This window comes from Macrobrachium nipponense, chromosome 18 (assembly GCF_015104395.2).
Source record: "Macrobrachium nipponense isolate FS-2020 chromosome 18, ASM1510439v2, whole genome shotgun sequence".
Taxonomy (NCBI): Eukaryota; Metazoa; Arthropoda; class Malacostraca; order Decapoda; family Palaemonidae; genus Macrobrachium; species Macrobrachium nipponense.
In genome coordinates this window covers 45,524,049-45,546,443 of record NC_087211.1, presented here as the reverse complement: position 1 = coordinate 45,546,443, position 22,395 = coordinate 45,524,049, and the positions used below count along the sequence as shown (strand labels likewise).

The following is a 22,395-nucleotide window of genomic DNA, read 5'->3' as shown; positions in this document are numbered from 1 at the left end:
CCATAGCTACGTCAATGGCATTTCACAAAACATGGTCTCTGCAGGCACTTATAGAGTCTACGTTTTGGAGATGTAATTCTGTGTTTGCCTCGAATTACCTAAGAGACGTAAAAATTTTCGTACGAAAAGTGCTTGCTCTGGGAGCGTATGTTTCGGCGAATTCAGTGCTGGGAGAAGGGGCTGAGGCTAATCCTTCGTAATTTTCTTTAGTGTTTAAATTATCTTTTATTGGTGGTTGTTTTTATTGGTTAATTGTCAGAGGGAATAGGGAACCCTCTTGCAATTCATAGATTATAACAGTACTAACATGGTCAGGTGATCGGGATTGGCTTCAGTGCTCCTTGTGATTATTTTTTAGTAAACCTTAACTCTGTCATGTAAGAGGGCGAGTCTCCATTGAATATGACAAAAGGTCAAGGCTCTACCATGTAAGTGGGTCAGCCCCCATTGGTACAATCCAGAATAGGCTCTGTTGCGTAAGTGGGCTAGCCCCCATTGACACGATCCAAAGAGTTATTCAGCCATAGGTTCATTCCTCGCTGAAACTCTTGAGGCAGGCAGACTCATCGACAGTAGTCATGAAGTCTTCAGCCAATCAGGTAGGAACCATGGATTATTTTATCCAAGAACATATGTTGTTTTTTCCCTGTTTTTTAATGTATTTAGTTTAAGTATTATTTTGTTGTTAGCTGTCTCTTGCCCGCCACCAAGGGTGCCAATCAGCTAAGTATATATCTGCTGGGTAAGTTTTCATGTACAATAATGATATTGTTAAGATACAATAAAGTTTTGTACATACTTACCTGGCAGATATATACGATTAATGGCCCACCCATCCTCCCCTCAGGAGACAGGTGGAAGAGAAATTATGGCTTAGAAAACGGGAATGGTTCCAGACCCCGCCACCCAGCGGCAGGAACTGTGGATCACCTGACCTACCTGTCGCGTGTGCCGCGAGTTTTGAAATTCTGTCGGGACGACCGAGTCTATAGCTAAGTATATATCTGCCAGGTAAGTATGTACAAAACTTTATTGTATCTTAACAATATCATTTCGAAGCTTACGACCGTTCCAGCTGCCGCTAGTTACCTTCCTATTGTAAAAGGACCTCAGGTTTGTATAGTTGGGAAAAATGCAATTTTCGACAAATTGCCATTTTTCAAATTAATCATCATAAATATGTAAAATATTGATGTTGTACTATTTATGTAAATGATTTTCTAGTGCACGCTTCGTCGTCTTCTTCTATGAAAACGGTAGTTTACTTAAAAACATCGTGGTAAGGGACCGTCTTCTGATTGTGGTGATGAAAGTGCCCCAGCATCTATGGGTACAAGTGGTGTGCGGATTTATCACAGGAAATGGGAAGTTTGTTGACACAAGCGACTCCGCAAACATTCGAAAGCGTTTGGTGAAATTTGCACTGCGTTGGCCACCCTTTTCGTTACCCTCTGTTTAAAGCTTAGAATATGGCCTTAATTTCTAACTTTGGAGAAAATACTTAGTTCGAAAGGAGAGTAGAGGTCTTTAGCTCCATCTCTCACCAACAACAACTCATGACTGATGACCATCTCTGGTGTCAGGATGCGTTATAAGTACTTTTTTGGAGGGTGTTCAGCTGTGATCGTCGGTGTGTTGGCCAGTCCATGTGGTGTTTTACCCTTATGTATTACATACATTAACAATATTCCGTACCTTAAGCCTGAGAAGACAAAGGTTGTGGTTCATATATGATCTGGGGCTCTTGTGTTCATCCCATAATTGAGTGACCACAGGTGGCAGCCTTTTCTAAGAAGCCAGGAAGCTGTTTTCCTCTCTTGTGCTGTTAAATATATTATTTGTATGAGTTAAAACAAAAATCATGTTTTGCTTTTATTTGGGATAAAGTCTTGTTAACACATATCCTACTTTAACTGGTGAATTAAGGCATATCAATACAAATACTATAGCCTTAACTATTCTTGTTTCACTCCGCCATAGAGATTGTAATGTTTGATATTTCACCATAAGAGTATGATGTTCTGATTATATGCATCAAAACTGGATCCACAGAGTGCAGCTTTAGCAGTTAGGTGTACATACCCTTCATGGGTAGTTCCTGCTAGTCCCTCTGTTTTTCTCTGTGAATTACGTTTTTACCTTGACAACACTCGTTGTCAGTGGCACAAGTATCAACCTTTCTTGCTGGGTCTACTGGAGGTACATTAAGTGATATAAAGTGCCACTTATTAGGTTGCTTCATACCCTAACCTGACCTCACCCAAGCATCATGTGGCCAAGAAGTGGCTACATCAGAAGCCTCAGATGGGGTGTGTTTAGCCTCCAAACACAAAATCTAGACTAGTTTGTTTTAGTTCATCCTACTCATTAGTTGAAACTATAACATATGTGTGCAGTAACCTCTTTGTTATTCACATTAATAGATCCTAATGCAAATAAAATATTGTAAATATATCATAGCCTTGCCAGCACTGATAAACACACTAAGTAAAAAATATTATAGAATCCATTAGGAATGAGATGAGTGTATTACAGCATAGTACAACAGGTGCAGTTAAAACATCTTTCATTTTGAAATACTGTACACCCATAAATACAACAATTCAACTAGTAAATTACCTCACGTGATATTTTACTGACAATAGGCTAGCAACCCAAATTGCATAATCATGATGAAGTTGCTGTATTACCACACACAAGTTATCTTCCACACTGTGAGCTTAGATTGTATTAAAAAGTGTTGAAAGATATCTAGTATATATATATATATATATATATATATATATAATATATATATATATTATAATTATATATATACATATATATATATATATATATATATATATATATAATATATATATATATATATATATATATATATATATACTATATATATGTGGTTGTGTGTACGTGTGTGTATTATGATATGATAAAAACCACAATGATCACTCCCATTACAAAAGATAAGTACATTTTCACAAATCAGTTTTTTTACTCATCTTATTTTCAGAATATGCAAACTGTTTAATAGGTGCCATCATGCTGAACACCAGCTGCACTCAGCTGTCTGTTGAGTCAAGGTATATGCATTTTTATATACAATATATTTAATAGTAAGAAAATGTACGACTGTATGAAATACAATACATATACGTAGTATACAACAAGTTTCACTCAAGACTGATGGGTAATTGCACCAAACAATGTTCATGTACTCTCTCTCTCTCTCTCTCTCTCTCTCTCTCTCTCTCTCTCTCTCTCTCTCTCTCTCACTTATATCCCTGCCTAATGTACATTAGGAGTTAAGACACTTTCTTCTCATTATCTCTTTCATTTGTTTGTCAATACAGTACTGGTACTGGATGAAAGTCTTTTTGACACTTACCATTTTAAACACTGAGGTCCAGGAATTCCAGCAAAGTGTTTAGTGTAGGGCTCACCCATAAAATGCAACAGCTACTTGGATATTGCGCAAGTTTGCATTACACACTTCAACCATAAGGGAAGCTGTGAGAATATTTTTGGAAGACAGTCACAGAAGACACTGTTACAGTTTAGCTATTTTTGTTCAGTCATTTCTCAGTAGAAAAGTTATTAAAGTTCACTTTTTTTATTTAAAAATAATTTTTTGTAGTTTGAAAATAAGTGTAGTATCCATTAGCAGATAAACATCATAGATTCTCATAAGCATTTTTTTTATCAGTTTCATCATAAAATGCACTTTATGTGATAAAACTATTTAAAAAAACCAGATTTAAAAATTTTTATTGACTTTTTCTTGAGTTTTAACTAACAAAGTGAGCCTTTTTAAGCGTTTTTATAAGGGTTCCAAATATTGGGGGGGGTGGGGTCTGATACGCATCCCCCGTGAATACGGGGGGCCCACTGTACTAGGATTTGAGAATGCAGAGCTGTGCAAAGCCTTATACAGCCATGATAGCTGAATAATTTAGTTTTCCTTTTCATTATGAATGGTAGTATGTGCCACATTTTTGACATGTATGTTTAAACTTTCTTTCAGAACCATGCTCTGTTGTTTCAAGACTTAGAAAAACAGTTGGAATGGAATGATGTTTTAGAAAATGAGTCGCCAAGTTGATTCCCCAACAGGTTTAACAGAATTTGGTCCCTTGACTCCAGATGAAAAGCCACAAGGATATGGATTTTCAATTTCCAAACTTTTTCGGAGGGCTGTTCGAGGTAAGTGAGTCATTTGAATATGCATTTTGCTTTAGAACTGATATTGTGTTTGCTCTTTGTTATATACTAAAATATTCTGTTTTTTTTTTAACTGATTTGTTTCTATACTTCACATACCAATAGTAATAAAATGCTGACATTGTCTAGTGGCATCACACCTTGAAATGTATTTACTGTACTGTACCAGTTTATGTTGCATTTTGTTAGAGCAATGATACTGACCAAGCCTTTCTTAACCATAAAAGCTGTTACCCTTGACGTCCCTGTAATAAGGGATTTTGGAGAGTAAATTCAGGCCTCTTACTGACTTCATCGATATAAAATTTGCAGTATTTATGATTACCTTGCAGGTTGTTTTGTTTTTATTTTACTTGTATGGATTAAGAATTAGTTTTTAAGAATTGTGAAGCTAGTAAGTAATTTTGGAATACATAATGTTCATGGGTTTGATATTGACTTTAAAGGTTCCTTATTGAATTTCAGTGGAGTTACTTTGAATAACTCTCCAGTAACATATTTCTCAAATGACTGTGAAGTGCCCACATTGTAAATGTAACTTTTGTCATTGCTTGAGGTGTGTTGCATTGTGATGATGGTATAATTGTATTTTCTATAGAGAAGAGAAATTTTATTGTAGCCAAGGATATTTTGATGTTTTGGTTTTGCTGCATGTTCAAGATTTCTCCAAAAGTAATGAAAGAGGAAAGCATATAACTAACCTAGTCATTTGTTCATTAATGCTTAGGGCATTAGATAAGGCACACCACTTTGATGGCTTCTGTTTGTTTTTCAAGATAAAATCTCTGTACTAATACAGGAGGATCGGCAGGGACCAAGTCCAGCAACAGCATTTCAGAACAGCAGCAGGATCAGCTTGATGGGTACAAGAGTAGCAAAAGCTCGGATCAGGGTGCTTCACGATCAAACTCATTAAATGATGGGGGACCAAGCTGGCTAGTGGACAAGGTGATTTTTTAGCCATTGTCCAGAGGGATGGTATCCATTGTTTTCTTGTAGAATTGTAGTTGCAGATTGCTGTAATTTTATTTTTTGTTGATTTGAAGAAAAGGATGAATGGGTATGAATTTTTAATCATCTTGTGGATGATTATCATGTAGATATATATGCTGTATGCTTATTTGTATATGATTGTATCTTTTTGTTTTGTGAATGGCTAGAGTACTCTGAAGTCTGGTAAGGGCAGTTTGAAGTTTCAGGTGAAGTTTGTTGAGTGTATAAGAATAAGAATGAATCAGTATGGTACGTAATCGATAACCTTTTTAGTTGAAATGGCAGAACTTGGATGTTCGCAATGCATTCCCATATCCACTTTTTGACACAAGTCGATTTAAAACAATGAATATTCATATAAATTACAAATCCTTTTTCTTTAGTTGAGCTTGAAAGCCTGTAGAGGCAGACCACTGCCAGCTCGATCACTAGTTAAAACAAGTGAAGTGAAATTTAGAAAGTTGAATAAAACCACTTAGTTGTTCTTAGTCCCACTAGCCGAAAACTCTTACTTCTTTAGCTACTTAGTTTGCATGTAATTTGATGTATATATCTTATGTTCTTTACCTGCCCATAAATTTTCATTGTCTCCCTATGGTCTTTATCATCCATAAGCTTCCAATATAGGTATTTGGTTGTTGTGCTTTGTATGTGTACTTTCTGTATACATACTGTAACATTTTTTTTTATTAAAATAGTATAGGGCTGAATACTGTATTTGTTTTTCATGAGATTTTTGGTGTTAATGGTAATTTTCAGTAATTACAAGTTCACATTTTATGCTCTGTATTCAGTTTTACTTACGTAGCTCTGTTCCTGACGGCATGATGAGAACTGAAAATTGCCAATAATAGCGCCAATCCCCAGTTATCGTCATCGTTAAGAGAAGCCGTAAAACTGGATTGCTAATAACCGGTGACTTGCTGTATTTGTTTGGTGTGAATCATATCCACTGTTATAGACAGCTGACATCTTTGCATTGATCAGGTGCATTTGACACTAACCCTTGAGGTTGGCCAATTTACGAAAAAAACACATCAATGGAAAGAGGAAAAAGGGATTTTGACGTAGGAAAAATCTATTTCTGGGTGAGGAAGCCCAGTGAAATGTGTCTGCTTTAGCATGACTATTTACAAACCCTTGTGGGGCCTCTTTTGACAAGAACAACTTGTAAATTTTAGAAATACCGCTTTATATATGCCTATGTATAAGAATGCTCTGTGCATTTTTGTTTGCTGTTTAGTTTAAGTTAGCTCATGAGAAGCTTAACCTCAGTATTTTACCTTCGCATTCATTTAGTAGTGTTGGAGAATTATTGATCAAGGATATATAGTCACCACAGCTCAGTGGAATTTTGATTCTGTTTTTCCTCTCATTACCTGAAAAATGAAGAGATTTTATTTGAAAATCGTACGTAAAGCCATTTAAATCTATAGGTAACACTTTTAGCGTTGGATTGCCATTTGTTGGGCTTGTGGGACCCAGGCACAGGGGTCCATCAGCACTGCTTCTGAATAGGTGGTTATTGCCTTAACAGTACCTCTGGCCATGCCAGACATGAGAGCCTTACCCTTTAAGGGTCCTCCTATTGGTGGCAGCACAGTCCAGGAATGATCTCAGATCATGTAAGAATGTTTTGAGTTTCATATGAAAAATTCTAAGTTCACTTGACTGAGCAGATGTTTTCTAGCTGCAGCAACCCACTGTCCTTTCAATGTTGGAATCAGCTATCTGTAACAGTAGGTAAGATTCATCCCAAATAATATAAATTTTCAAAATAGAATTGTTCCGATACGTAATACAAACCCTCGGTCCTTTAACAATAGGAAGTAGCTAGCGGCAGCTGGAACGGTCGTAAGCTTCGAACAAGGGGAGAACGGTAGTTAACTGCTTGTCCGATCGTCGCGCGCCGCGCGACTGGGAGGTAAACAAATCACTTTTGCTTTCGGCCGTGTGTGGGAAGGACGTGTTCGTCATCGCTCTGCCCGCTTTGTCGTTTGCTTTGAGTTTGAGTATTTGCCCTCTCTTTCTGTATAAATCAGAGTGACTGTAAGTACTTGTACATTTCTTTATTGATCTTGCAATGAGTGAGGAAGAAATGGAGATATCACCGCGCCCTCCAGTCGCCCGTAGAGTGTGTCCCGGGCTGGAGGGGCGTAGATGTGGAGGTTTTAGATCATTTGTTGATGTGGACCCTCACGAGGTTTGTACTCGTTGTCGGGGGCGAGAGTGCTCCGCAACGAGCCCTGTGTCACATGTATGAATTGGTCCGAGGCGCAGTGGGTGCTGTACGAGGGCAGGAAGAGACTTAGGCCGCCCAAGAAGTCATCGGAAAGTCCAGTGACTCCTTTGGTAACGGACACTTCGTCCTCTTTCCTGCCCCCCGGCCAGCCCCCACGTTTCGCGCCTTCCCCTGCGGGGGGGGTAGCGGAGTCCTTCTCCTCTCTCGATCTGTCGAGTGTGGATGAGGGCGCCCGCTACCCGGACGTACAGCTGTACTCGGGGTCTTCCGTACGCTCTGGGGGGGGTGCGTCTCCCCCCAGGCGTGAGGAAACCCCTCTAACTAACCCGACTGTTGCTTCCGCAGGTGTGCCATCAGCGAAGGACGACCTGGGACAGGTGTGGGAGTCGCTGGGACTGCAGGGAGTGCCCAGCATCCAAGGGTTGATTCAGCGGTTGGCGGGGTCGGCAGTGGTCACTCATGGTGCGGTGACCACTACTACAACCACAGTAACGACACCAGCATATGAGATGCCACCGCATCTGGTGTATACGCCACATATAATGTCGGTGACACCCACGGCTGCTATACAAAAACCCATTACTGCCGTGCCAAAGAGGACGGTGCCACCACCACCTGGATTCTTTGTATTGCCGACCCCGGACTTCCGCTGCCCAAAGAGTACCCCCCTGGACCTGCCGCCAGTGCCGAGGATGACGGTAACTGCCGGCAGGACGCCTGGCTCTCCTGTGGTACCTGCCGTGCCTGCCGTACCTGTTGCTGTTCCAGCCGCTCATTCCTTTTCAGATCAGGGGCCTGCGCATTCTCTTTCAGATGTTCCTGCCATTCCTGCTGTTCCCGGACCTGTTCCTGTTGTTCCTGCTGTTGGTGGTGCTGTCACAGTCTCAGGTCTTTCCGGACAGGTGCAGTCGGGCCCTGTTGCTTCGGCAACTGCCCCGGCTCCCTCCTGGATGGAAGACCTGACGTCTGTTCTGCGGAGCCTGGCGAAGAAGAAGAGGAAGAGGAAGAAGGTGTCGTCGTCGTCTTCGTCGTCTTCTTCGTCGTCTGCTGCCTCTCCTTCCCCTTCGACTTCTAAGGCTAAACAGCCGAAGAAGAAGAAGGTTGCCTCCTCCCCCCTAAGAAGACTCCTTCGGGATCTTCTAAGGGCCCGGCTCGCTCAGGCGAGCTGGGGAGCTCTTCTGCTGGTCCTCCTGTTCCTTCGGGAACGGGGCCCGTCGCTTCTTCTGCAAAGAAGAAGTCGACGGGGACCAGAGGTGCACCAGCCTCGGCTGGTGCGTCCTCACCTGGTGCTAGCGGTTCTGCCGCTAAACCAGGTTCCGTCTCGGCCGCTTCTCGTTCACGAGAAAGCACCGAGTGGACGCTCTTCCAAAGAGGACCGTCCAGCCAAAGTTTTGACGCCCGAGCTCGCTCGCCGTCAAGACAGCGGCGCGGAGCAGAAGACTGGCGAAGAGTCGTGCACACGACTCTCGCCAGGCCAGGCCAGTGGACGCTCTCGCAGCGATCAACTGGCTGCTCGGGCTGACGTGACGGTCGACTGACCGACCACGGGTTGAGGCGAGGAAGGAGTCCCCACGGCCGCCGGTACCAGCCACGGCTGGTACCAGCGGTTTGACGCGCCGATGGGAGGGACGCTGGCGGTCTCGACGCGATGAGAGAGCTAGCAGGTCACCCGTCCGCCGCTCCCGATGGGACCGGGCGGAGACGGTGACCAGCGGCAGCTCGCCTGACGCTAGAGATCGGTCTCGACGTTCTCAGCCGAGCCAATCGCCCCAGGCGAGCGGCAAGGCTAGGCCTGCTGCCCGACCGTCACCGCGGGTTGACGATCAGCAGCAGCCCTCCACGCACGCTGGTCCGGCCAGCGAGCGAGGGGGCGGGGGGGAGCGTCAGGTCTGCCTCTCCCGTACCTTCAACCTCCTCGGGCTATACCGGGAGGAGCGAGGTACCGAGGAGCGATCACGAGAGGTGCGCCGCTCGTGACCCAGCTATGACGCCGTACGGCTCAGGCACAGTCTTAGGACCGACCAGAACGTACGCGCAAGTAGTTGGAGGCGACCGTCAGGGGTCTGTCGCTGTTCCTCCTTCTGAAGGAGGGGTATCGAGGGATATGCTCTTGCTGGAGGGACTGGACGGTCCTACTCCACAAGACGCTGTAACTCCTGAGATACAGAGGAACTTCGCAGAGGTCATTAAAGCTGATGCGTCTGCATAATGACCTTGCGGAAGGATCGCCGCTACCACCGGCAGAGCCCACGTCCCGGCTCGAATCATTTTGGGGTCCCAAGAGGGAGCCCAAAATGATGGTGGGGTTGCCACGATCGGAGCTTGCGGACTCGGTCCTGGATCAGGTGGAGAATCTCGTCTCCGGACGGGAGGACTCGCTAAAATCCGGACGGTCCTCTAAGCTGCTTCCTCCTCCTCTACAGCGGCAGAGGCGATTTTACGTGCCTTCGGAAGACCCGATACTGCCGAAACAGGTTAACGGCCAGAAAAAGTTAGCGAGGCTGACTCCAGGTGTGTCCCTGCAGCAGCTCCTGTCGGAGAACCTATGGTTCTCGCAGCAGGAGGCACTTGCCCTGGAATCTACCGCTATGGCAGCATTCCAGGCAGTTTCCTGGTTGGATTTGTGGTCCCTCACAATATCCAAAGTAGCGGCCGGCTCTGGGAGTTCTGCTCTCGAAGACGACGCTTCTTTCAGGGGACTGTGCCAGTCTGGAGGAAGAGCAATCTCTTACCTCGCCCATCAGACTGCTAACCTGTGGGCCAACTTGGTTCTTCGACGTAGGGACGCAGTCCTTACCCGAGTGACCAAGGGGGCCGGGCGTGAGGCGGCACTCGGGCTACGAAATGGACCTCTTAGGAGTTCCCCAGCTCTCTTTCCTGGAGAGATGGTGGACGCTGCGGTGGAACGGCGGCGCACTGACGAGAGTGACCGCTTAGTCCACCAGGCAGTCTCGAAGGTTTCTGGGCAATCTCGAGTAACTGCGGCCAAACCAAAGAGCTTGGCTAGCGCTTCCACGGCGGCGAAGACGGTTGCACCGTCCAAACCCCGTGTGAAGACTCCTGTTGTTTCAACTTCTGCTAGAGGAGGCCGCAACCAGCCCTCCTCCCAGCCCTCCTTTCCCCGAGGAGGTGCTGGAAAGAAGTCGAAACGAGGAGGGAAACGCTAGGGACGGCGTTCCCCCTCACCTGCTGCCGGAAGTGGGGGGGTGCCTAGCGAGCCATTGGGCGACTTGGCAGCACTACGGCGCCGAGAACTGGATAGTAGACGTCCTTCGGGAGGGATATCTGCTACCCTTCGAGTCTCGGCCCCCCCTCATCTCCAAACCGGTCCATCTACAGACCTATGTCCGGGGATCAGCAAAGGACAACGCTCTTCGACAGGAGATCAAGACCATGCTGGCGAAACGAGCTGTAGAAAATCGTGGAGGACCAGTCACCGGGCTTTTACAGCCGCCTCTTCCTAGTGGAGAAGGCATCGGGGGGCTGGCGTCCGGTGATAGACCTCTCTCCCCTGAACCGCTTCGTTCGCACGACGCGGTTCACGATGGAGTCGGCACGCTCAGTGCTCGACTCGATCAGGGGGAACGATTTCATGCTTTCAGTGGACTGAAGGACGCGTATTTTCAAATACCCATCCATCAGTCCTCCAGAAAGTACCTCCGCTTCATCTTCGACGGGACGGTGTACCAATTCAGGGCACTTTGTTTCGGTCTCTCAACCGCCCCACAGGTGTTCACGCGAGTGTTCACTCTGGTGTCGGCTTGGGCCCATTCGAACGGGATACGTCTTCTGAGGTATCTCGACGATTGGCTAGTCCTGGCGAGCTCCCGCTCGCAGTTGCTACAGGACAGAGATCGACTCCTCAAAGTTTGTCGCGATCTGGGGATCGTGATAAACTACGAGAAGTCCGATCTCGAACCCAAGCAGAAGATGAAGTACCTGGGTATGCTGATAGACACGGTAGCAGGGCAAGTCTTTCCCGCGGACTTGCGTATCAGCAAATTCAGGGAGGCAGCCGGCCGGTTCCTGTCTCGGCAGGAACAGGCAGCACAGCAATGGCAAGTCGTGATCGGCCATCTGTCGTCACTCGAGAAGTTAGTCCCTCACGGGCGTCTTCACCTGCGGTCTCTCCAGTGGAGACTAAGGGAGAGTTGGTCTCAGGCCAAGGATCCTCCTTACTTTCCCGTGGCTATCACGGACAAGGTGAGGCAGGACCTAGCCTGGTGGCTCGACGACAAGAACCTCTTAAGAGGAGTGCCCATACGCACTCCCCCCCCGGAGATGCTTCTGTTCTCAGACGCATCGACCGAGGGATGGGGCGCACACCTGGAGGAGTTGCTGACTGCAGGTGTGTGGGACCATCACGAAAAGCACCTTCACATCAATGTCCTGGAACTCAAGGCGGCGTTCAACGCTCTCCAAGAGTTTCAGGACCGCTTGGTGGGACACTCAGTGGTGTTGATGTGCGACAACACCACAGTAGTGGCATATGTCAACAAGCAGGGGGGGCTAGTGTCTCTTCCGCTCCATCAGTTGACGGTGCAGGTGCACGAGTGGGCCACGGCTCACTCGATAGAGCTGTCAGCACGCTACATTCCAGGCAAGAGGAATGTAGTAGCAGACAAGCTCAGCCGTCGGGGATCAGGTGATAGGGACCGAATGGTCTCTACACCAAGACGTAGCGGAAAGGCTCTTCAACCTGTGGGGGCGACCGGTCGTAGACCTGTTCGCCACCCGGCACAACAGAAAACTTCAGGTTTTCTTTTCAGCTGTGCCGGACCCATGCGGCAGCTGCAGAGGACGCTCTCCAACACCCCTGGGACAACCTCTTCGCGTACGCCTTTCCTCCCTTCTGTCTGATTCGGAAAGTGATCAGTCGAGCGCTGGTCACTCCCAATCTCAGAATGATCCTGGTGGCTCCCAAACGGCCCCAACAAGCCGTTTGGTATCCGGACCTGCTGGCTCTTCTTGCGGACGCACCGAGAGAGCTACCCACTTGGCACAACCTTCTAGCCCAGCCACACGTAGAACGGTACCACCAAGCAGTCCAGTCCCTTCAACTTCACGGCTGGCTGTTATCCACCATCTCTTGCGAACGAGAGGCTTTTCTCGTAGCGCAGCAACAGAGATGGCTGGACACGTCCGACAGTCCTCTGCAGCTGTGTACCAGGGGAAGTGGGCCGTCTTCTGTGGTTGGTGTCGTAGACAGGGTCTGTCTCCTCTCAGAGCCACTCTTCAGCAGGTAGCGGATTTCCTCGTGTTTCTTCGCGAGAGAAGCTCCTCTCAGTACCCACAGTTAAGGGATATAGAGCCGCCCTGGCTCTCGTCCTAAAACTGAGAGGACTGGACATCTCGAATTCGTTCGAGATATCCTTGCTAATGAGGAGCTTCGAAAGGTCTTGCCCACCCAGGGAACTCAGGCCCCCTGCGTGGGATGTGACTCTCGTACTTAGGAGTTTGACTCGAAGACCATTCGAGCCGCTCCGAGAGTCGTCAGACAGGGATCTGACCCTCAAGACCCTCTTCTTGCTGGCCCTGGCATCGGCGAAGAGAGTAGGGGAACTACATGGCCTTTCTTATGATGTTAAACATACCAGAGGCTGGGGATCTGTGACGCTCGATTTCGTCCCGAACTTCGTAGCTAAGACTCAGAATCCGTCGATCCCTGACGACAGGTTCGAGTCTTTCACGATCCCCTCCCTCCTGGACTTCACCGATAACGATGCGGATGAGATGCTGCTTTGTCCTGTGAGGGCGCTATGGCGCTATCTGAAGAGAACTCGACATCTCAGGCCTGAGTGTCGACGCCTCTTCGTTAGCACTGGGGTTACCAAGAAAGAAGTCTCCAAGAACACGCTTTCTTTCTGGCTGCGTGAGGTGATCAGGAGAGCGTACGAAGCTGATGGTAGCGACGACATCCGTACGCTCCGACCGAGAGCCCACGAAGTCAGAAGTATCGGACCCTCCTTAGCGTTCCGTAAGAACTTCTCCGTGGCGCAGGTCCTGAAGGCAGGTGTCTGGGCCAACCAGACCACCTTCACGTCCTTCTACCTTCGGGATATTGCCCACAAGTCCTTGGATACTTTTTCCTTGGGACCTGTGGTGGCTGCTCAACACGTTGTGTAAGCTTACCCAGCACCCGAGCAGGCAGAACAGCATCGATTCCTGGTATGACTGGGAGAATGAATGCGTGAATGAGAGAGTGACTGGCTTCTCTTCACCATCTTTTTCTACCTCTACCTGTGGGCAGAGGGATACGGTCGTTACCTTGCTGGAAGGGAGTCAGATGCAGGTAAGCTATTCACAGAGCTCCATCCTACCTCTTTAACTAGAGATAGGAGTATATATCCACCACTTTCTCCAACAAGGGGGAGAAAGTGGATGCCGACATGAGACAAACCCATTACTTTACATTTGCTCATGTAAAGGAAAAAGTTCTTACAATGCTGGTACAAAGAGATACGCTTGCCTCTCTCTTAGTACTCGGCCCAGAGGTCTGACCATTGATCCTGCGGTGCACACCCCGATCAATCGGACAGAGGCTTGGATCCCTCCCTCGCTCTTACGACCAGGGAGGCATTCCAGGGATGGACGAACACCAGTCTGTTCATCAAAAAGACTCAGATTCCTCCCACCAAGAAGTGAGTCTTCCTATTGTTAAAGGACCGAGGGTTTGTATTACGTATCGGAACAAATTGCATTTTTCCTAACTATACAAACCTGAGGTCCTTTAACAATAGGACGTAGCTAGCGGCAGCTGGAACGGTCGTAAGCTTCGAACAAGGGGAGAACGGTAGTTAACTGCTTGTCCGATCGTCGCGCGCAGCGGTAAACAAATCACTTTTGCTTTTGGCCCATGCGAAATACGCAGAGTGAGGGGTGGCATGAGGAGGGACTATATGTAAAGGACCTCAGGTTTGTATAGTTAGGAAAAATGCAATTTTCGACAAATTGTCATTTTATTAGTATTTGGATACTTAACTACTGTCAAGTAGAACCCACCCGACCTCCCCACATCTTGTGGGTTTTCAAGAAGAATTCAGAGGAGAACTAGAACATCTGAAACCCTCCTGATGAGGAACAGGTGGACTAGTCAATCTATCCATGTCAGCTTAGCATTCGTTTTGAATGTTGACCACACCTGACTGGCAGGAAGATGTAAACTCTTTAATGGTAGGTAAGTATCTAAATAAATTTAATTTGAGAATTTATATTATAAATTAGGTTTTTTTGTCCTTTTTCTTTCCTGCATTTCATTGTTGCATTGTTTTGCCTAGTGCAATATGACAGTGCAATCCATTTCTTTCTATTTGTTATACTTAGCATAATAAGACTCCTTTTTTTTCAACTTCTCTGCTTTTAAGTGATCCATTTTGCTTTGGGTTTCTGGAAATCTTTAAGAAGTTGTGATTCTTGGCCCTGGCAGAATTTTTGGGGAACATTTCTGTTATTGTATCTAATAGCCTTGCATTATGGTTTTTAAGTCTTTGGAGAGAGGAAAATTAAGCACAGTATTTGTTGCTTAATAGTATAGTAACAGTTTAATTAATGGTAAATAACTCACTGGAAATCACACAAGTTTCATATTCCATTAAGAGAAACTCTGGCATTAGATATAATTACCATAGGTCATGACTTTTGTCATTATGTCAAATGCAATAATTGTACTGTATAGGTAATATACAGTAATAGGAGTTTTTAGGAGTGAAACCTTTATAAGATACAGGTCTCTGCTTATGTGAGCTTTAAGTCCCATTAGAAGGTCATTTTTAATATGGGTAGGGGTGCCACATGGGTCATTGGTTTGTTTGTCAGTGTTGTACGACGTACCTTATGAGCTGTGAAAGTGAATGATTGTGGATAGTGCTTCTGGGAGAATGACAAGTAGTACTGCAATTCTTTAAGGTTGAAATTATGTACACTGTACTGTAAGTGATTGTGTAGCTCAGATTGCATCGAAGTAGTGACATAATCCCTAGAATCAAATTTTAATTTTTCGTCATGTTTGGGGCTGTATATTTTTGTGGTGGTGGAGTATGCCTTCATTTATAAGTGCATTTTAATTTTATAATTTTGAAGGTAAGTGTTGTGTAGAATAATTTGCAAAAGCATGTTATGTTGACTATGTGAGACTTAATTTTTTACTTCAAGTTTTTGTTCTGTGATATACAATATTCTGAAATTTTGAAAAAGGACCATTGGTTTAATGAGTGCTACAGTACATGTAACTTTTCTTAACATTTGCACTAAGTTAAAATAATTTTATCACAAAATTATTTTTTATTATCTATCTTTCATATTCCATAGGATAGGACCTGGCTATTTGCTTGTAGCCTACTTACATATTTTGTTCATGCCACTTACCTGACAGATATATATATAGCTGTATTTTCTGAAGTCCGACAGAATTTCAAAACTCGCGGCACACGCAGTGGGCGGCCAGGTGGTAGTACCCATTCCCGCCGCTGGGAGGCGGATATCAGGAACCATTCCCATTTTCTATTCATATTTTTTTTCTGTCGCCGGTCGGTAAACAACTGTTTACAGACCTCTGCTCAGGATTTTTTGGAATTTGACTCGCTTTTAAGTATCTGATTGGTTTTTTGGTATTGAATTGGATTGTTGAATTGGCATGCGCGATAGTGGACCGTTTTTTGATTTTGGATTGACTTTTCTATATAAGATATGTCTGGATCAAGTGCTGTGAGTTTCAGAGTGTGTGTGAGGGCTGATTGTAAGGTGAGGCTACCGAAAGCATCGGTAGACCCCCACACAGTATGTATGAGTTGTAGGGGGCATAATTGTTTGATTGATAATCGGTGCAATGAATGTGAGAGATTGACCGATGATGATTGGAGAGTATATGAGTCCTATCGCCTTAAAGTTGGAGCGCGATAGGATCAGGAGGTCTTCCTCCAGGAGTGGTTCTACCAAAGGTAAGGTTTGTTGCCTTCGGGCTCTGATTCTGTGTCGGGAGAAGCGAATGCTCTCTCTCTGATTTTGGAGTCTCTTCGCACTCTGGAGACCAAAGTGAAAGCCTTAGAAACTGGCTCGGTGCAAGTGTGTGATCGTGCCCCTAGTGTTGTGGAGGGGGCGTCAGATCGGCCCCATAATGCCTCTAGGCCTAGACCTCTATCAGACTCCCAAGACTCAGGGAGTAGGTATGTCGAAAGCCGCAAGAGGGTTACGGGGGCTTCCCACCGATCTGGCGTCCCTTCGGCAGGCCTTGTAGCAAAGTCCCAGGCTGCCAAGGAGCGCGCACGAGCGCGCGTCCTGAAAGAGTGCTTTTCGTCCTCCGAAGCGTCCTCCCCGCGCAAGGGGTGGAGCGCTCGGAGAGACTCTCGTCCTCTGAAAAGGACGTTTCGTGCGGAGGACGCTTCACGTCCTCTTTCGCTTGGCAGGACGTTCGGCAGGACGTTCGGCAGGACGCTCGTCAGGACGCTTGTCAGGACGCTCGTCAGGACGCTTGGCAGGACGCTAGGCAGGACGTTCGTCAGGACGCTCGCCAGGACGCTAGACAGGACGCTCGGCAGGACGCTCGCCAGGACGCTCGGCAGGACGCTTGGCAGGAAGCTCGCCAGGACGTTCAGGGCTCTTTTCAAGACGCTTTTGGGGATTCCGACCAAGAAGTCGTACCCCCAGACGCTATTTTATGCGCACAGGCACGTATTCCAGCGAAAAGGTCTTCCCTTTCGTTTGAGAAACGTAAGGACGCTTCTCTGGCAAGTGAGACTGCCGCGGATGGCGCTAAGGACGCTCGTCCTCGTCAGGACGCTCTACCTTCATCAAGTAGTAAGCGTCATAGAGAAGATAGCCGAAATAAGGCTGCCTCTAGCAAGGATAGGGGTCCTTTGATCAAGCCAAGACCCGACATTAGGACGCCCTCTCCGGACAGACGGTCTCCTCTTCCGTTTAGAGAAGAAGGAGAGCTGAGTAGTTCGGCTGACTCGGTTGAAGAGGAACCTTCTGCGGCCCCTTCAATCTCGGACTATAAAGTCCTCGTGCGGCTCTTGCGTTCTTCTTTCGAAGACAAGTTTCAGCCCGCAGCTCCCAAGTCTCCTCCTTCGCAGTTTTCTTCATCTAAAACTGGAAAAACCCCGGAGTTTGTAGAGATGAAAACTTCTCTCTCCACGAAACGTGCCTTTAAGAAACTAAAAATCCAAGATTGGATGATACGAAGGAGAGATCAAGGCAAGACGACCTTCGCCTTGCCGCCAGCTAGACTTAGCGGAAAAGGGGGCATTTGGTATAGAACCAAAGATGAAGTAGGAGTTCGTATCCCTTCTTCGGCTCAAGGAGATTTCTCCAGCCTAGTGGATTCGCAGAGGAGGTCTCTTTTACCCTCTGCTAAAGTAACCTGGACCTCTACGGAGACTGACCATCATTTGAAGGGTCTGCTCAGGACGCTGGAAGTGTTCAACTTCCTTGACTGGTGTTTGGGAGTTCTGGATCTGCAAGCGAGAAGCCCAGAATCTCTCAGTCTGGGGGAGCTGTCCAGCGTGTTAGCATGTATGGACAAAGCCGTCAGGGATGGTTCGGAGGAGATCGTATCTCATTTTGGAACGGCTTTATTGAAAAAGAGAGCTTTGCTGTGCAACTTCACAGCTCGTTCGGTAACTCCAGCTCAGAAAGCGGATTTGCTGTTTTCGCCTCTTTCGAACCATCTCTTCCCCCAGACTTTAGTAAAGGACCTGACGAACAGTTTGCAAGAGAAGGCAACTCAGACCTTTTGGCCCAGTCTACAAGACGGTCAGCCGTACCTTCAACCTCTTCAGCTGCGGTTCGACCGCCGAAGAAAGTTAAGCCCTTTCGTGGGGCTCCCCCCTCGAGAGCAGCTCCTCGAGGGAGAGGGTTTTCACGAGGAAGAGCTTCCTTTAAGCCAAAGCCTTCCAAGTGAGAAGCATGTCCTTCAGACACCAGTCGGAGCCAGACTGAAGTTTTTTGCGGGAGCGTGGAGAGAGAGAGACACGGACTCTTGGTCCCTCAAGATCGTGGAGCAGGGGTACAAGATCCCCTTTTTAGATCTTCTCCTCTTTCTACGACTCCCAGAGACCTTTCTCCATCCTATCAGGGAGAAAAGAAGAAAGTATTATTCGATCTCCTTCAGCAGATGATCGACAAAAGAGCGTGGAACAAGTCGCGGACCTGGGGTCCCCAGGTTTTTACAACAGGATCTTCCTAGTACCGAAGCAGTCGTCAGGTTTGGCGTCCAGTTCTAGATGTAAGCAGGCTCAATCTTTTTGTGGAAAAGACCAAATTCACGATGGAGACGCCTCATTCTGTTCTGGGAGCCTTGAGACCGGGCGACTGGATGGTGTCCTTAGACTTGCAGGACGCGTACTTTCACATCCCGATCCACCCTCTTTCAAGAAAAGTACTAAGGTTTTTGTCTTAGACAAAAAAGGTGTTGTGGCAGTTCAGAGCTATGTGTTTCGGACTGACCACGGCTCCAATGGTGTTCACTGTAGTAATGAAGAACGTAGCGAGTTGGCTACACTCTTCGGGAATAAGAGTTTCCCTGTACCTCGACGACTGGCTGATCAGAGCGTCGTCGAGAGACAAGTGTCTGAAGGACTTGCAGTTCACTTTAGCCCTAGCGAAGTCCCTGGGACTTCTGGTCAACCTCGAAAAGTCGCATCTGACCCCAACACAGTCCATCGTGATCTGGGGATTCAGATGGATTCAGTGGCTTTTCGAGCGTTTCCGTACCCAGGAACGTCAGCGGCTAGGCTTAGAAAAGATCTCAGCCTTTCTAAGGAAAGAGACTTGCTCGGCGAGGGAATGGATGAGTCTGCTGGGGACCATTTCCTCGCTAGAAAGGTTTGTTTCCTTGGGAAGACTGCACATCAGGCCTCTCCAATTTTTCCTTGCGGACGAGTGGAAGGCCAAGGACGATCTCAATGCCATATTGAGAATATCGCTTCCGATTAAGAACCATCTAAGATGGTGGTTGGACCCTCAGAAGCTTCAGGAGGGCGTGTCCCTAAGTCTTCTGAGCCCCTACCTAGTGTTGTTCTCCGACGCTTCCATCACGGGCTGGGGAGCAACACTAGGAGGGAAGGAAGTGTCAGGCTCCTGGAGAGGGGAACAGGTAGCCTGGCATATAAATGTCAAAGAACTGGCAGCAGTATTTCTGTCCCTGCAGTTCTTCGAAAGGAGTTTGGAGACAAGATTGTTCAGATAAACTCGGACAATACCACAGCACTCGCTTATTTAAAAAATCAGGGAGGAACACACTCCAGAACGTTGTTTTTTTCCCTAGCGAGAGAGATTCTGCTGTGGGCAAAGAGAAAGAAATGTGACTATCCTGACGAGATTCATTGCAGGAGTGCAAAAACGTCAGGGCAGATCTTCTCAGTCGTCGGGAACAAGTCCTACCGACGGAATGGACCTTGAACGAAGACGTTGTCGAGACCTTTGGACGTTGTGGGGACGTCCACTGGTCGACTTATTCGCGACGTCAAGGACCAAGAGACTTCCTCTTTACTGCTCCCCGGTCCTGGATCCAGAAGCAATCGCGGTAGACGCTTTGCTTTGGAATTGGACGGGTCTAGACCTGTACGCCTTCCCACCATTCAAGATTTTGGGGGAAGTCATGAGGAAGTTTGCGGCCTCAGAAGGGACGAGGTTAACCCTGATCGCTCCGATGTGGCCAGCGAGAGAATGGTTCACAGAGGTCATGTCTTTCCTTGTAGATCCAAGGACATTGCCCTGGAGAGGAAAGATCTACTCAAACAGCCCCACTTCGAAAGGTTTCACCAAAACCTCTCCGCTCTGAGTCTGACTGCGTTCAGACTATCGAAAAGTTGGCCAGAGCGAGAGGTTTTTCGAAAGCAGCTGCGAGAGCAATCTCACATGCAAGACGTGCTTCCACAAGAGCTGTTTACCAATCGAAGTGGGCTTCCTTCAGGGCATGGTGTAAAAAGGAGGGAGTTTCCTCTTCCTCGACCTCTGTGAACCAGATAGCTGATTTTCTGCTCTTTCTCAGGAATGTGCAGAAATTAGCGGTCCCTACCATCAAGGGATATAAAAGCATGTTGTCAGCGGTTTTTAGGCACAGAGGCCTTGACCTGTCTGACAACAAGGACATTCATGACCTTTTAAAGTCTTTCGAGACTTCGAAGGTTCCTCAAATGAGATCTCCGTCATGGAACCTGGACGTAGTCCTTAAATTCCTTATGTCAAGCCCTTTCGAACCGCTTCAGGCAGCGTCTCTTCGAAACCTGACAAGGAAGGCTCTTTTCCTAACTTCTCTTGCGACGGCTAAGAGAGTTAGTGAAATTCAAGCGTTTAGCAAGTTAATGGGATTCAAAGGAGACAATGCTGTCTGCTCGTTGAACCCAACTTTCTTGGCGAAGAATGAAAATCCTTCGAACCCTTGGCCGAAGACTTTCGAGATCAAGGGTATGTCAAGTCTGGTGGGCCAAGAACCAGAGGGAGTCCTGTGCCCGGTCAGGGCTCTCAAGTTCTACGTGCATAGAACGAAAGAGGTAAGAGGTCCCTCAGGTAATCTCTGGTGCTCTGTGAAGAGACCAGAGTTACCTTTATCGAAGAATGCTGTTGCTTTCTTTCTAAGGGACGTCATTAAGGAGGCTCATTCATCTTTTCCAGAAGACTGATTTGAGCCTCTTACGAGTGAAAGCGCACGAAGTTCGAGCCGTCGCTACCTCTCTTGCCTTCCAAAAGAACATGTCAATCAAGGACATCCTTGATTGCACCTTTTGGAGGAGTAACTCCGTCTTCGCCTCACATTACCTAAGGGATGTGAGAACGATTTATGACGATTGTAATGCACTGGGGCCATACGTTTCTGCGGACACAGTCTTGGGGTCCGGAAGTAGCTCTTTCCCTATCCCTTAGTTAGGATTAGGTTAGTTTGTTGTTGTGTTTTTAGGTTGTGGTGAGTCTTATGTGAAGATCTCCCATCCTTTAGTTAGTTTTAAGGGGTTTTTTGTGAATAGTTGGTCAGGTGGTGGTCAGTTGCTTCGTTGCCCTCATTTGTATGGCCTCGATGGTCTTGTCACGTTGAGGTCTCGTACCCGTTGACAGATCATCCAGAGCGCACCAGCACTACAGGTCTCCACCTGGCTGGCAACTCTGATTTAAGCAAAAGCAGCCTTACGTGACAGTAATCACATAGTCTACTTTGCAAACAGGTGAGGAACCAAGATGTATATCATCTACTTAATTTAAGTTTCCTAAAAAATCCTATTCTGTCTCTTCCCACCATCCGAAGGTGGGATTCAGCTATATATATATCTGTTCAGTTAACGTGGCGAATGAACAAAATGTTATTGTTATTATACAATTAAGTTTGTTCATACTTACCTGGCAGATTATTATATATATTAAAGTGCCCGCCCTCCTCCCCTCAGGAGACAGAGGCATTAATAAAATATGAATAGAAAATGGGAATGGTTCCTGATATCCGCCTCCCAGCGGCGGGAATGGGTACTACCACCTGGCCGCCACCTGCGTGTGCCGCGAGTTTTGAAATTCTGTCGGACTTCAGAAAATACAGCTATATATATATCTGCCAGGTAAGTATGAACAAACTTAATTGTATAATAACAATAACATTTTGAATAGATTGTAACTTGTGATTTTACCTTTGCAACAATTTTACTTCTTAATCGCACATTTTTGTTGATTTGCATTTTATAAGTGGAAGAAATATATTCAAGAAGTGTTCACCGTCATAGACAATGGATTGGTAGGAGTTTTGACGAAATGGAAATTTTGAGGTGGTTTTATACTGTACTCTCCTTTAGAGCTTAATTTAGCAGGATAGCCAAAGTTATAATGTGTGTTAATGGTTTCAATTATGTGTGTTCTTTTTTGCTATAGCAATGATATTTTATTTTTCACAGAAAAGCAAGCCACTGTTATCCTTATGCATTAACTAACATAAAAAAAATGTGAAACAGACTGTTTAAGGACAG

The 22,395-nt window shown here is 46.4% G+C and overlaps 1 protein-coding gene across 5 annotated transcripts in view; it reads left to right on the top strand.

Annotated features, from left to right (window-relative positions):
- Window positions 1-22,395, top strand: part of LOC135197012 (1-phosphatidylinositol 3-phosphate 5-kinase-like) — a 385,140-nt gene that overhangs the window by 65,126 nt on the left and 297,619 nt on the right. For 4 of the 5 annotated variants that reach the window (XM_064223905.1, XM_064223907.1, XM_064223904.1 and 1 more), the window contains exons 2-3: window positions 4,022-4,200; window positions 5,018-5,166. In XM_064223905.1, coding sequence (XP_064079975.1) covers window positions 4,083-4,200; window positions 5,018-5,166 — 267 coding nt within the window. In that variant the 5' untranslated portion in view covers window positions 4,022-4,082. Of the gene's footprint in view, window positions 1-4,021; window positions 4,201-5,017; window positions 5,167-22,395 lie in introns of those variants that run through there. The other variant, XM_064223908.1, reaches the window with a different exon arrangement.